The sequence below is a fragment of the Glycine soja genome, chromosome 7 (assembly GCF_004193775.1).
Source record: "Glycine soja cultivar W05 chromosome 7, ASM419377v2, whole genome shotgun sequence".
In the NCBI taxonomy this organism is placed as follows: domain Eukaryota; kingdom Viridiplantae; phylum Streptophyta; class Magnoliopsida; order Fabales; family Fabaceae; genus Glycine; species Glycine soja.
This window is the reverse complement of record NC_041008.1, coordinates 40,521,570-40,535,486: the sequence shown is the minus strand read 5'-3', so window position 1 is coordinate 40,535,486 and position 13,917 is coordinate 40,521,570. Positions and strand designations below refer to the sequence as shown.

The 13,917-nt window shown below is 28.4% G+C and overlaps 1 protein-coding gene across 1 annotated transcript; it reads left to right on the top strand.

The window, feature by feature from the left end:
• Positions 1–741: 741 nt before the first annotated feature.
• LOC114420690 (ethylene-responsive transcription factor ERF109-like) lies at positions 742–3,520 on the top strand. The gene is made up of 2 exons (XM_028386519.1): positions 742–953; positions 2,392–3,520. The coding sequence occupies exons 1-2, from the start codon at positions 742–744 to the stop codon at positions 3,239–3,241; spliced, it is 1,062 nt and encodes a 353-aa protein (XP_028242320.1). The 3' UTR covers positions 3,242–3,520.
• The last annotated feature ends 10,397 nt before the right edge of the window (positions 3,521–13,917 follow it).

Here is a 13,917-nt window from a genome sequence, read left to right as displayed (position 1 = left end):
AAAAAAACTAATGTTCTTTTATTTGTTAATGCTTGTTTTATTGAAAGACTTAAGTCCAAATATAACTTACATATAATTTTAGGCACATAATTTATTTAAGGCTTAAATATATTTTTCATATTTAAAAAATATGTCATTTTCATTTTACTATTTAAAATTTCTTTTTTCATCTAATTATTTAAAAAATTTTATGTTTTATTTTAGTATTTGCTGTTAGTTTCATGCTGTGAAATGATGACATGATAGATGGAGTGTTGTCAACAAATTTTTCACATCATTTTTTATTATTTAAATTATTTAAAAAATCCAATTCGCCCTCCTCCTCTTCTCCTTCCTCGTCTCCCTCCTCTTCTTCCTCTTTTAAAGATCCCTTCCTCCACCACAAACCCCCTTGTCTTCCTCCAAAACTACTTCCAAACCCTAAGAGCCAGCGGTGGCGGCAACCTCCAACTCGTGATCAAGTCCAGCAACCCTGGCAGAGCCTTCCACTTCCTCGGCGTCACCCACAACGACTACTTCTTCAGGTCAGGTCTTGAGGAGTTGATCCAACACCTCACCGAAAATTATCGTAATCGCTACGGCACCCCACTAGCCTCCAAGTTTGATGTCGAGGGCTTGGGACTTAGAAAAGTTGTATCGTTTTCGTTTCCACAGGTTGAGACTATGTGCAAGGAGCGACTACATGAGATAATGAATGAAGAAATGGACCACGCGCATGAGAATTTGGAGTGAAAACTGACAATGAAGAACGAATTTGCTCGCATGGACGATAAGGTTCACTGCCTAAGCCAGAGCAACCAGACCTTCACCTGTAGGTGTGACTTCAAACTCCTCACTGCAATGCCGTCGTCACCATCACCACACCAAACAAACTCTTTGTCTCCAACTGCAACAACTCCCGCATCGTACTCTACCACAATGGCACCACCATGTCTCTCTCCTCCGATCACAAGGTCTTTCTCCTTTCTACTTCCAATTTTCCTTCATTTCATTTCCTAGGGAAAAAAAGTTTTTCTAATGTAATTATTTTTTGATTCGTTATATGCAACCAGATTAACCCGACGAATTGCTCCAAGTCCAATCCAAGGGAAGAGGAAAAATTGGATTTTTTTAAAATAATTTAAATAATAAAAAATGATGTGGAAAATTTGTTGATGTATTAGTGATTAGGTGTTGATGAAGTGAGACTTCGTCTGTTATATTATCACTTCATAGAATAAGACTAACTACAGATACTAAAGTGAAACATAAGAAAATGTTGGATACTTAGACAAAAAATAAATAAATTTTAGGTAATAAAGTGAAAATAACATATTTTTCAAGTAAGAAGAACATATTTGTCTTTATTTAAAGATAATTTTTAGGTTAGATTGAAATTTTGGTTTCCTATTTTTTCACATAATTTTAGCCTTTACATTTTTAAAAATCTATAATTTTAATCCGATTTTTAAATTTTCATTTTCTTACATTTTAATTATTAAAGGTTAATTTTTTTTATCTCATTATAATACTGATATATCATTAGTTAAATGTTAGGTAAACCGATCAACACACATAAAATTAAAAATTAAAAATTGAATCAAAATTATAAATTTTATAAAATATGAAAACTAAAATCATGGATGAATAAAAAAATTAAAGAGAACAAAAATTACAATTTAAGTTAATTTTTATCTACTTAAAAGGTCTTATTACAAGCGATGAAAATCACACGTCTCCAACGTTGTTCCCCAATAAAAACAAACATGACACATATATTAAAAAAAATCCACCTCATCTTTAATTAAAATCCATAGATAGATTTTGCAGGAAAAAAAACTGCTTGTAATTCACTGCATTTTCAAATAATTTACCAATAAATTATTGACTTGAAATATATTTTATATTTAAAAAGGTGAAAAAGTATTTAATATTTAATATTTTATGAAAATTCAAAATCATGTACTAATTGTCATCTTATTTTTATTAATTAAAAAAACAAGATACCGAAATAAGAAGAAGAATAAGAAGCAGCAGAAGAAATATATAAAATCCCTAGCGTTGAAAGTGAATATTCAAGATTTGGAATAATAATAGTAATACGGACAAAGTTTGACCTCCGTAGAGGTCCAGTTGTACCCTCCCAGCTATTTATTTTATCCAGCCAGCTGCGGTCTAAGGAACAGGTCAAAACTCAAAACCCAAACTCTCTCTCAGATGCTTTGTGTTTCTCAATCACATATCATAACATTACTTTTTCCAAATCCGACGTGACATTTTCTTTTTCTCTATCTGACCGTTCAAATGAATCCACGTCACACACAATATCCTATCTGTAATCCTCATTAAATACACCCACGTGATCAAAAAGTCCAAAACCATTAACCCTCTCAGCCACTCACTCCGTGTGTGAACGGTGTGCACAGCTGGACCTTACCTGCCACGTCACCCCCAAACCGTATATAAACACTCTCCAGTTCGAAAATTAAACTTCAACGCGCCAAACACAAAGCAAACACCTCCAACTACAAACAAACACACTTCACAACTTTGCTTTTTCTCTCTTTCAATGTCCTCTTCTTCCTTCTCCCCCGCCACTCTCACCACCGAGCAGGAGCTTTCCGTCATCGTTGCCGCCCTTACCAACGTCGTCGCCGGCTCCACCTCCGCCTCCAGCTCCTTCTCCCTCCCCGAATTCCGCCTTCCACAGACCTCTGATCCTCTCGCCGCCGCCTGCCTAATGCCGCCGCCGCCGCCGCCGAGCATGGACACTTGTCGCGAGTGCAACATCGCAGGATGCCTGGGATGCAACTTTTTCCCGGAGGAGAAAAAGAAGCAGAAGAGGGCCAAGAAGAAGTACAGAGGCGTGAGGCAGAGGCCCTGGGGAAAGTGGGCCGCGGAGATTCGCGACCCTCGTCGTGCTGCCCGGGTCTGGCTCGGCACGTTCGGAACCGCCGAGGATGCCGCCCGGGCCTACGACAAGGCCGCGATTGAGTTCCGCGGCCCACGGGCCAAGCTCAATTTCCCCTTGGTGGACGAGTCGCTCACTTTGCAGCAGAGCGAGCCAGAGAGGGTTCAAACAGAAGAAGAGCAAATAAAGACAGAGAATCTCAATCAAGGTATGGAAATGGATTCATTCGGGAACAAGGATACCGAATTCTGGGACAGGATTAACGAAGCTGATTTTCATCAGCTCATGATGATGATGGATTTTGCTGGAGATTCTTCCGACTCTGCCACTGGGAACGCTCTTAGTTCTTGAAATATTCAATGAAGCAAAATAATTAGTTTTTGATAGTGTGTGTGTTTAAAAATTGTACAACTCGGCCAAACGTATTTGTTAAATTAGCATTTAGCTAGCTCCACTACACTGCATTTCTGTAATATCTTTCTTCCGCTAGGTTTTTTCGGGAGGAAGCTGCTGCATAGTACAAATCAAGAGTTTTAATGTTTCATTTCACCACCCCAAGAGTAAGCTCTGTATAAAGATTGGCGTATTATTATTATTATTTTTATATAGCAATAATAGCTAGTTTTAAGAGCAAGTTATCACTAGTCACTTTCAATTTGTACAGTTTTAGTATGATTTAGGATATTAAGCTTGACTTGAATTGGTCAAATTTTAATTTAAAAAAGAACAAAATTGTCTTTATTATGTTAGTATTTTTTTTTTTTTGGTTAAGTAAGGCCTGGTTTAGATTCTAATAACTGATGTTGGGTACATTGGAGCAAAGTTAGTTAATTGTTGACTTGGTGTTGAGAAAAATCTGGGGGCACAAGTTTGAAGTGGACCCCACAGGGTATATCACCTGAGGATGTAGATGTCGTGTGTTGCGCACTAAGACAGTGATTCTCTTACCAAGTCCTAAAGAAAATTTACGAGGTAGGGTTGCTTAGTGTCAACGATGATTGCCTTTTCATTTTGTCATGTTTTCAATGTGCTAAATTCTTCACACGTGCTGGATTAGAATTAGGAATGGGATAGGGTAGGAAATAGGGATTGAAATAAAAAAAGGGGTATGAAGCCAAATAGAGAAAGATTAGAATTAGAATAAAACGTTTGATTCCTTCCCAGTAAGAAAAGCTATTGACGTGTGAACATGTAAAAGGAGGTTAGTTAGCTGGGGTGGGTGGGGTCTGGAACTTGGGTTAACTGATTTTTTTATTCTTTTCTTTCGTTGATCTTATCTAATCTAACTGTTTAATTTCTTTAAAAAAGATAATTACATTTGTGGTCAAATACCACTGCTTAAATACTCGCTTCTAACACATCACGACATGACATACTCACCGACGCAAACATCTTTTTGAGCTTGATAAAAATGTTTAACAGAGTGATGATAAAAGTGTATTTTAATATATTATATATTTTATTTACATTATATATTTTTTATATTTTTCAAATTAAAAAAAACGCAATAATTTTTTATTTGATTGGAAAGAAAGTTAAATAGAAATGAGAAAAAAAGTTTATTTCTTTCTTTCTTCTATTTTTTAATTATATTTATAAAGAAAAATAACAATAAACTTTTTTTTATTTGATTGGAAAAAAAGTTAAATAAAAATGAGAAAAAAGTAATTATTTTTTTCTTTCTTCTATTTGTTTTCCTTCAATTCAAATTTCAAACTTTTTTCTTGTCTCTTATTTTAAATTTCTTCCACCTAATTAAATGAAACCTAAGTGTTAATTGTAATTTGGTGTCCACCAAAATTTTCCTTATTAAATATTTATGGAGAACTGATATGTAACTTTATCATCTATAAAAATGTAAGTAATTATAGTATTTTTTTAAAGATGCAAATTAAAGAAGCAAATTGTCCACGATTTAAATGTATAAATAATATTTCACCTTATATATTAATTTTAGCTTAGTATTAAATAAAAAGTTGTTTTAAATAATATTTCCATATAAATCATACTAAACATATGGCTCACGCTAAGTATATCATATGATATTTTATTGATTAAAGGGCCCAAAGGCCGAGAAAATTAACGATATGCAATGGCTGCAGAATCAGCCGCTAAGGGTAGAGACAAAAAAGTAGGAGGGAAATCATTTTATTTTCTTAGTAGGGCCGTGAGTAGCTATCGGTAGAGGAATTATCCTCCTTGCAAATGTGATTCGAAGAAATGTAAAGTGCTTCTTAGCTCATTACAAAGAGTTTTTATTTTATTTTATTTATATAGCTTAACCCCATCCCCTAGTCTCTTGAAATTTTATTTTAAGCATTTCAATTTAATTTTCGTTTTTAACATGTTAAAACCCAATATTAGGACAAGTGGTAAAGCAAAACTCAAACCAAAAAACGATAAATAAAAAAATCTTTTATCCTGCCCCTCTTGACATAAAAAAAATAGTATTCCTGTCTAGTGCAAAGATCACATATTAAAAAAAACTAATATTGTTATAAAAAAATTAAATCTCTTACAAAATATTTTATTATTCCTATTATTTATTAGATAAAAAAATTGTTCAAATTTTACTTATTTATTAAATTTGTTTACTTTTTACTTAGTATTTTTTAAATAAACTATGAAATAAATCTATAGGAGAATATGGCATACTAAACAATAAATATAATGACATATGATACTAGCTAAATACTATTAAAAAAGATCCACTGAGACAAGTTAATGAAAAATAAATCTGTCCCATTTAAGGATAGTAGTTTTTTTTTTTTAGATTGATAATTATTAGATGAAATTTCATTGACATTTTAGGTTTCTTTATATTGTTCGTTTTTTTATGCTGTTCGTGATTCCTTTTCTTTTTTAACATTTACACAGGTACGTTCCTTATAAAGTACATTGTACAATGTGTTTTTGAATAGTGGGATTAGTATAATATATAGAAAGTGTCAAGCATAATATATTTCCAACAATTAAAGGCTTACAGTGGATGAGGCATAAAAAAATGTTTAATTTTAAAATAATTATTTTAAAATAATTTAAATGATGATTTGTAATTAAATGATTGTGTAAATTTTTTATAATACTAGGATATAATTTTTTTTTCTCAAAGAAGAAGAAGAAGAAAGATATTAGTATAATTTAAAAAAAAACCAAAAAAATCTCAATACAGTATAATATACTCTTCTTTTATAAAGCTGATGATTTAACATCACTTGATTTAATAGGTGCTTGAGTTATTATAAATTTTTTAATGTTATTTTTTATTTTCACGAATAAAAAAATACTCTTCTCCTCATTATTATTTTAAATTATTTTTTTAAGGAATTATTATTTTATTTTAAATTCTATTAACGCTCAAATTTAGAAGTTTATAAAATTTGTTAATAGTTAGTTGTTAAATAAATGTCAAATTTGCTGAAACCGATGGTTTTATTATGGATTTACTTTACGGTTTTGACGCTACTTTGACGTCCACGGAAAGGACGCAGCTTCAACTATCCGTCCGAGTTGTGACTTGTGATTAGTTGTCACTTGTCTTATTATTACACCTCAGTCATTACGTCATCGTTTCACCAAAAAACAAAGATATCATTACGTCATGCTCAATCAGCAGCACTATGTATATATGGAAAGTTGACAAATGACAACGGAATATCGCCTCCATCTTCCTATGGATATGCTTTCTTTAGGAAATAAATTCGAAGGAAAAAGATCGAAACCCAAAGAAAAGGACAAATAAACGTGTTGATTTATTAAATTTAGGGTTTATTATGTATTTGGTCTCGTTGAATTTTTATTTTTAATTTCTAAACTTTTATTCTAATAATGATTTTAGTCCCTTCGGTTAAATACAACCGTTGAAGGATAACAAAATACTAATTTTATTGTTATATTATTATGCTTTGTGATAATATCAGTTCTGACGGTTAAAAATTGAAAAAAAAAACTTTTAGTGATTTATCTTTTTAGGTTAAGTGATTTCTGACTACAATGACAAAAAGGTCGGCGACAATTGCTACGACACAAGCTTAAGGTAGTTCACTAGAATGTCTCCATGTGTCTTATCCAATGCACATCACACGGAGGAGTAGCCCCACTCCCTTTGGGTCCGTTCTTCGTCCTCGACAACAATCATCATCATGTTGATCGCGCCATCTACTGTGCCAATAAGGCTGACCCCAACCTCATCTTCATTGAAGGTCACAACAACGCCCTCCTCCATGAGAAGATGGTCAAGGTTTCTTTCTCCAATTTCACCGTCGTCGATGATGCCAAGCTTGTCCTCTTGCTTTGTTAATTTTGTTAATTCATAATTTGGGGCTTTCTTTTTGTCGATGTTTTGTGTGAATGATTTTGTCTGATGTTCTTTGAATGTGAATGAATTGAACACCTAGAGATTTTGAATTTTGAGGTTTTATAATTGAGCAATTTCTAACGCCTTGGCGGCCAAAAATCATTTAATCCGGAAAAGAAATTTAGCATAAGCAATTTTTGGCCATTTTTAAGCGGCAGAAATAACATCGCCACAGAATGTAATAATATAATAATAAAATTAGTGTCAGATCATTATGTAAGAGTTATATTTGACCTAGGGACAAAAATCATTAACAAAATAAAAGTTTAAGGATTAAGACTTATTAAAATTTAGTTTGGGGACTAAAAGTTAAATATGTAAAGTGCCTAATAACAAATTAATATGTATGATAGTTGTTAACTTTTATAATAACTATTTAAATAATACACTAATGATCATTTCTAATTAGTTCGCATTGAAAAAAAATTTACATTAATAATGAATGACTATTAAATTGTATATAAAATATTAGAGCAAATTATATTTGTATCTCTTTTATTTTTTTCTCAAATTGTATTTGACATTTCTATCTTATTTTACATTATTTTCACCCCTTTCTGTTAACCTTGTTAACGAATGTAAATTGAAATATGTGAGTAAATGAAAATTTTCTAATATCTTTGTTAAATACTCAATAACAAATTAACAATTGATCATGTGAATGGACATTTCTTAAGATAATAATAATTTTTCATTTAATATTTGACTCTTACTTCATTATAACTGACACTTGAAGAAGATGCAGCTCTTGATTGAGACATTATATAAAACACCTAGTCATCAAAAATAAATATTTCAAATAAAGGAATTAAAATCACAAATGCAAGAGTACAACACTAAAATTTGAAGCAAATGATTATATTCAATCAATAGGCATTGCTGCGAACATGTCCAACAAAAACACAACAACCAAATAACCCAACACGTACAAAAAAATTGAACTAAAAAAAAAAATAAGAAAGGGTGTTAACACATGTGTACCAACAATGTGGGCTCACATCCAACAACAAGCCGAGTTCACGTCTAGTTAGAGAAAAAAGAAAAAAAAAGTGTTAAAATATTTTCGGGTTAAAAATTGTGTCATGTCTTTTATAGAGTTAAGAAGAAGGAGATGAAAGTATTTTAGACATAAATTTTCATTAAAAGTCATGTGACCACTATATCCCTATTTTCTGTTAAATTATTAAACAGTGTTTAGGATGAAGGAGATTTGAGTGTAATATAAGATAAACAACCAAAGAATTTTTTATAGGGTGCAAAAAAGGAGGAGTGTCAGATGCAATTTACTCAAAATATTATAAATAATACTAACAAAATAAAGAGATATGAAAAAAAATTGTCTTTTTACCTATAATTTTTTTTACATAAGTAGGGAACTGGATGGGTTGTTTTTCTATGCATTATTATAAAAAAAAAGTTTTCTACATTGGTTATTTGACATTTTTCATAGTGGTTTTCAACTGTCTTTAAAGTTGTTGTCATAGTAAATGTTGACTTTCAATGATGATTTTCAAACTGTTTTAGAAACTTGGTTTCTACATCGGTTTGTGTAAAAATAATCTTAAATTTTTTTTTAAATTAAAAAATTGAAGATTCAAAGACAATTTTTCCAAAAACCGTTTTAGAAAGTGTAATTTTTAACATGATTATTTTAAAAATCGTCTTAGAATGATTTTTTAAAAAAAATTAAAAATTCTAAGACAATTTTTTCAAAAATCGTCTTAGAAAGTAGACTTTCTAAGACGATTTTTAGGAAAATCGTCTACTTTCTAAGATAATTTTTTAAAAATCATCTTAAATATATATATTTTAAGACAAATTTTTTTAAACTGATTTTTTTATTTTTTAATGTTTATTCTTGGAAAAGATCCTGTGAGAATAAGTGAGTAAACAACTAAAAATACTTGACTTTCAAAGACAATTTTCCAAAATCTTCTTTGAATTAGTGCTTTCAATGGTGGTTCTTTGTTCTCCAAAGAACTATCTTCCATGTCCTGTTTCAACATCATTTTTTAAAAAATCATTGTTGTAATTTTATTGATATTTACAAAAAATACCACTGAATTTTTAGTGACGACGATTTTATCAAAATCGTCTTCAAATCATCGTTATTGAAGCTTTTTTTTTTAGTAGTGATAGTAGGTTGTACATGTTTCTCTCATTTCACCTTTTCTTTTTATTGAATAAAATTATAAAAAAAAATATTATTAAATGATTTTAATATATTTTTAATCTTTTAAATTTGAGATTTTTAGTTTTGATTTCTTAATTTAAAGTCTTGTCCTTTTAGTCCCTCAAATTCACAAAATATCATTTTTAATCCTCAATTTCACTTAGGGGGCTAAAGAGACTAAAAATTCCTCTTTTAAATTTCCTATAATTACCTTTTTGGAAGACTTAAAATAGTATTTTACAAATTCAAGAGATTAAAAAAAATCTTTTTTAACTGAGGACCAAAATTAAAAATATCTCAAACTTGAAAAACTAAAATCATATTTAAGCTTTAACTCTCATGTTTTCATTTTCTTTTTTTCATTCCTAATAAATCAAAACATATTAAGAATGCCAAAATGAGTTCATTTCGAACATATCAACCTATACAATCCGTCTAAATGAGTGGAGTTAAGTTATATGACTAACCTCCGTTTTGCCCATTAACTAGCAAAATTAACAAAGTAACATTTGTTAATAAAAGAAACTTGGTGGGTTAGGTTGTATATATAGAAACCTTAGTTCATTTATAAAAAAAATTCTAAAATTGAAATATTTGAATAGTTTATTATACTACCACTATTCCAATATGATCTATTTATGCTTGATTTATTGTTGATGTATATAGTAATCGTTTTTTTTATATTTTTATTTGTTTAGCAATATTAATCTATGAGTTGTCTTTTTTAAATATCTTATTATTATTATTATAATTGATGGGCCAACCCAACATGTAGCTCACTAGTTAGAATTGGATTGAGTTGAGATTTTCAACCAAAAGACAAAATGAGTTTAACTCACCCCAACTCATTTTTTGGCACCTTAAGTTTAATTTACTTAGTTTAACATCTCTAACAAATATTTTTTTTAAAAATACATCTCTAACAAATAAAATCTATATTCACACTTGCCATTCATAACTTTAAAATATAACATACAAGAAATATATTAAATTAAATAAGGGGGATAGGGCTGGATGTAAAAAAAGAGAGAATGAATTTAATGGTTAATATATTAAACTTCATTGATAACTAGACAAGTCATAGTTATTAATGTTTATATAAAATGTAAATTAGAGCAAAAAAGAAAAAGAAAAGACCTACAATTGTCATGAAAAATTAAACTCAATGATACTTTTTAGAGTCAAAATCATCAATACTTAGCTCTATAATAGAAAGACTAGTAATGTCATTTTCAACCTAAGCAATTAAGATATCTATAAGAAATTTAGAGCACCTACAATGGGACAAACTCACATAAGTTTCTCCAGTATATTTTTAATAAGATTTCACACTTTTTAATAATGTCATGTTATATTTTGAACTTTTATAATTTTTTATCGTATTTTTGTACAAGCTTGACCCATTTTGTTTTTTGGAAGAGAACCAATTATTAGTAGTAGCAACTCTCAAGACTCACAAAATGACAAAAACACTCTCTAATGGGATGAAGTTTTTATTTGAATTTCTTTTACTGTCAATAGAACACTCCTTGCTGAAGTTGCTTCTGTATCTTATTTTTATTGGAATACAAATGTGAAAGTAATGTCCCATATGGATAAGAAGATTAAACATTATATAAATAAAAGAAAGATCAACCTCAACCTTAATGTTAACCTTAAGATTTTGTGTTGAGATATGTTATTATTTAGAAATTTTTGTAAATAAACCATAAATATTCTTATCGAAGATAATTCTATTTGAGTCAAATAAGACTATAATAAATGATAAAATTTTTCCTATAAATACATCTTAAAATTTTTGACGATCAAAAGCATATATCATCTTAGTTGTAATCTTAAAAGAATACTTTCTTATCAATGAAATCATCATATCGTCTCTTTAAAACTCCAAATATCATTACTGTTATATTATATACCTATTCTAATTTCTAAGGAAATCATTTTTACTCAATAAAATTATTAGACTAAAAAAGGGAAATAATGAATAGTTTCTAGTCCATTTTCTTGTTTCGATTATTTTGGGTCTATTAAATAATGGACATATTATGATCAAAGACAGACGGAAAACAACGTCCAATGCAGATGCAGCATGACAATTGTGCAAAAATATAACTGACGTATATACATTTAAGCATTTTTATTATTATTATAAAGAAGACAAAATTTATTTTGGGGAGGCCAAGCCCCCTCCCCTCAATTGTACACAAGCAGACACTCTTATAGTAGATCGGCCCTATAAATTAAAATTTGGTTTTAAGAGTTAATATTTATTTTCTAGTAATTCAAAAAATTGACGTAATAATATAAGATTTTTTGTTTAATTCTTATTGTATGTAAAAAAAATTTGAGCCAACAATAATTATGTATTACAAGTCAGATTGATCTCTCACCCAATAAATTAAGAAATACTCATGATCTTTGACCTAAGAAAAAAAAATTAACTAATTATGTAAACGAAAGTTAAAGCCTTAATATATTATGACTCAAGTATTAAGTTAGCTTAAGTTAATTTGAATCCCTTAAACTAAAATTTCAATAGACTTGGAAGAATGGGGTTAAGCAACAAATAATAATAATAATAATAAACAGCACTCTTTGTGATGAGAGGATCACGTTATAAATGTGGCGTGCATAATATGTTCCGTACGATTTCATTAAAAAGTAATTTTTTTATTTAAATAAAATGTATAAAGAGCTATATATTTTATGCAGAGTATAGCTCATAATATCGAAGAATGAAATTGTATTGAAAACCAAGTGATCGGGGACACAGTAGTATTTGAATTCGATTTTAAAAAAAAAAATATTTTTTTTATCTGACTTTATTCATCTTCAATTAAATTCTCAGTTAGTTAGGGGTCTCTTTTCTTTCATGAACCGAATGATTAAGAAACAAAAATTACATCGAAAATTCTCTCAAATTTTTTATATGATATCAAGTCCACAAACTTAGACCAAAATGATTTTTGCACTGAATCAGGTCTTTGTGTATTAGAAAGGTCAAATTATAATTTTGGTTCTTTATAATTTTAATATGTGATTTTTGTCTCCTATTTTTAAATCAAGAAATTTAATCTTCCTATTTTTTAGAATAAGTAATTTTGATCGTTCTTCCTATAATTTTAATCGTTCAAAGTCAAATATTAATTTTGATGTGACATATGTTAAGATAATATTTATGTGATAAGTGATTAAATAAAATAAAAAATAAAAAAAAGATTTTGGTAGAAGTCAAATTCATTATTCATGGCCTTTTATTTCAAGACGAAATAACAAATCACTACGACCCTTATTTTATTGAATTAGTTTTATAATCACTATTTTACATACATTAGTCAAAAAATGTTATTTTTTTATTTATAAAAATTTATAAATGAAAATAAAATATTTAATATTTAAATATATTTAATATTTACTTTTTTAAGTCTTTATTTTATTATCAAATTTTATTCTTAATGAAATTAATAAATGATCATATATATAAAAATTTGTTCTTATTTTATTATAATTTCTTAAAAAAATTACATAAACTAATATGTAGATTATTTAAAAAAATTATTTTATGTAATTTATACAAATTATGTAAATTTAATATAATATTTAAAGAGTCTAAAAAGTTAAAAAATAAAAATTATTAGTTTTATAATTCAAATAAAAACTTGTATTATTTATATATAAAAATAAATTTACACAATTTTTATAAATTGCATAAAATAATTTATATAAATAATTTATAAAAACATGTATACTATTCAAAATAAAAATATATAAAATGATATAAAATAAAATTAAAAATGATTTATGTATTAAATTTTTTTAATTTATAAATTTTTATAATTAAAAAAAATTAACAATTGTTGGCTAAAGATACATACAAAATAGTGTTTATAAAATTAAATAAATGTGTTATTTGTTATTATCTTATCTTTAACTAAAAGGTTAAGAGTGTGACCGTTTACACAAAGATCATATCAGTATTAATATGCTATATTAAAGTCAATGTTTGACTTCCAATGATTAATTGATGGAAGAACCAAAATTATTTATTATAAAAAATAAGAGATTAAATGTCTTAATTGATGGAAGAAATCAAAATTACAATTTATTTTATTAGAAAAGAGTATTCATGTAAAAAAAAGAGATGGGGCTATTTGCTAAGCACCACAAATTCTATAATGGAAATAATTAGAGCATTGCTTTTACCACATTCAGTTTTGCTAAGTGGACCCCCACCTTCTAATGATTCTTTTTTTACCAAAATGCCACTGACAAAAAATACATGTTGCTGGTAAAAATACACAATAAAACGTATTTTTATTATACATATTTAATTTATACTCCCTAATACACAACAAAAATACATTTTTGTTTTTGTATTAATTCGAAATACACAATAGACCTAATTAAAATATACTAGTTCAAAGACCTGATATAATAAAATAGTTTAGGACCTAATTAAAAATTATCAAATTTATAATAGTTAAAATTTGTTTTTAA

What these genes read in the sequence shown, in the direction of transcription:
- LOC114420690 (XM_028386519.1), top strand. Translation starts at nt 742, where the DNA reads ATGAAGAACGAATTTGCTCGCATGGACGATAAGGTTCACTGCCTAAGC. An exon ending in CTCTCTCCTCCGATCACAAG is followed by an intron (nt 954 to 2,391) that starts GTCTTTCTCCTT and finishes ACTCCGTGTGTG; the next exon opens with AACGGTGTGCACAGCTGGAC.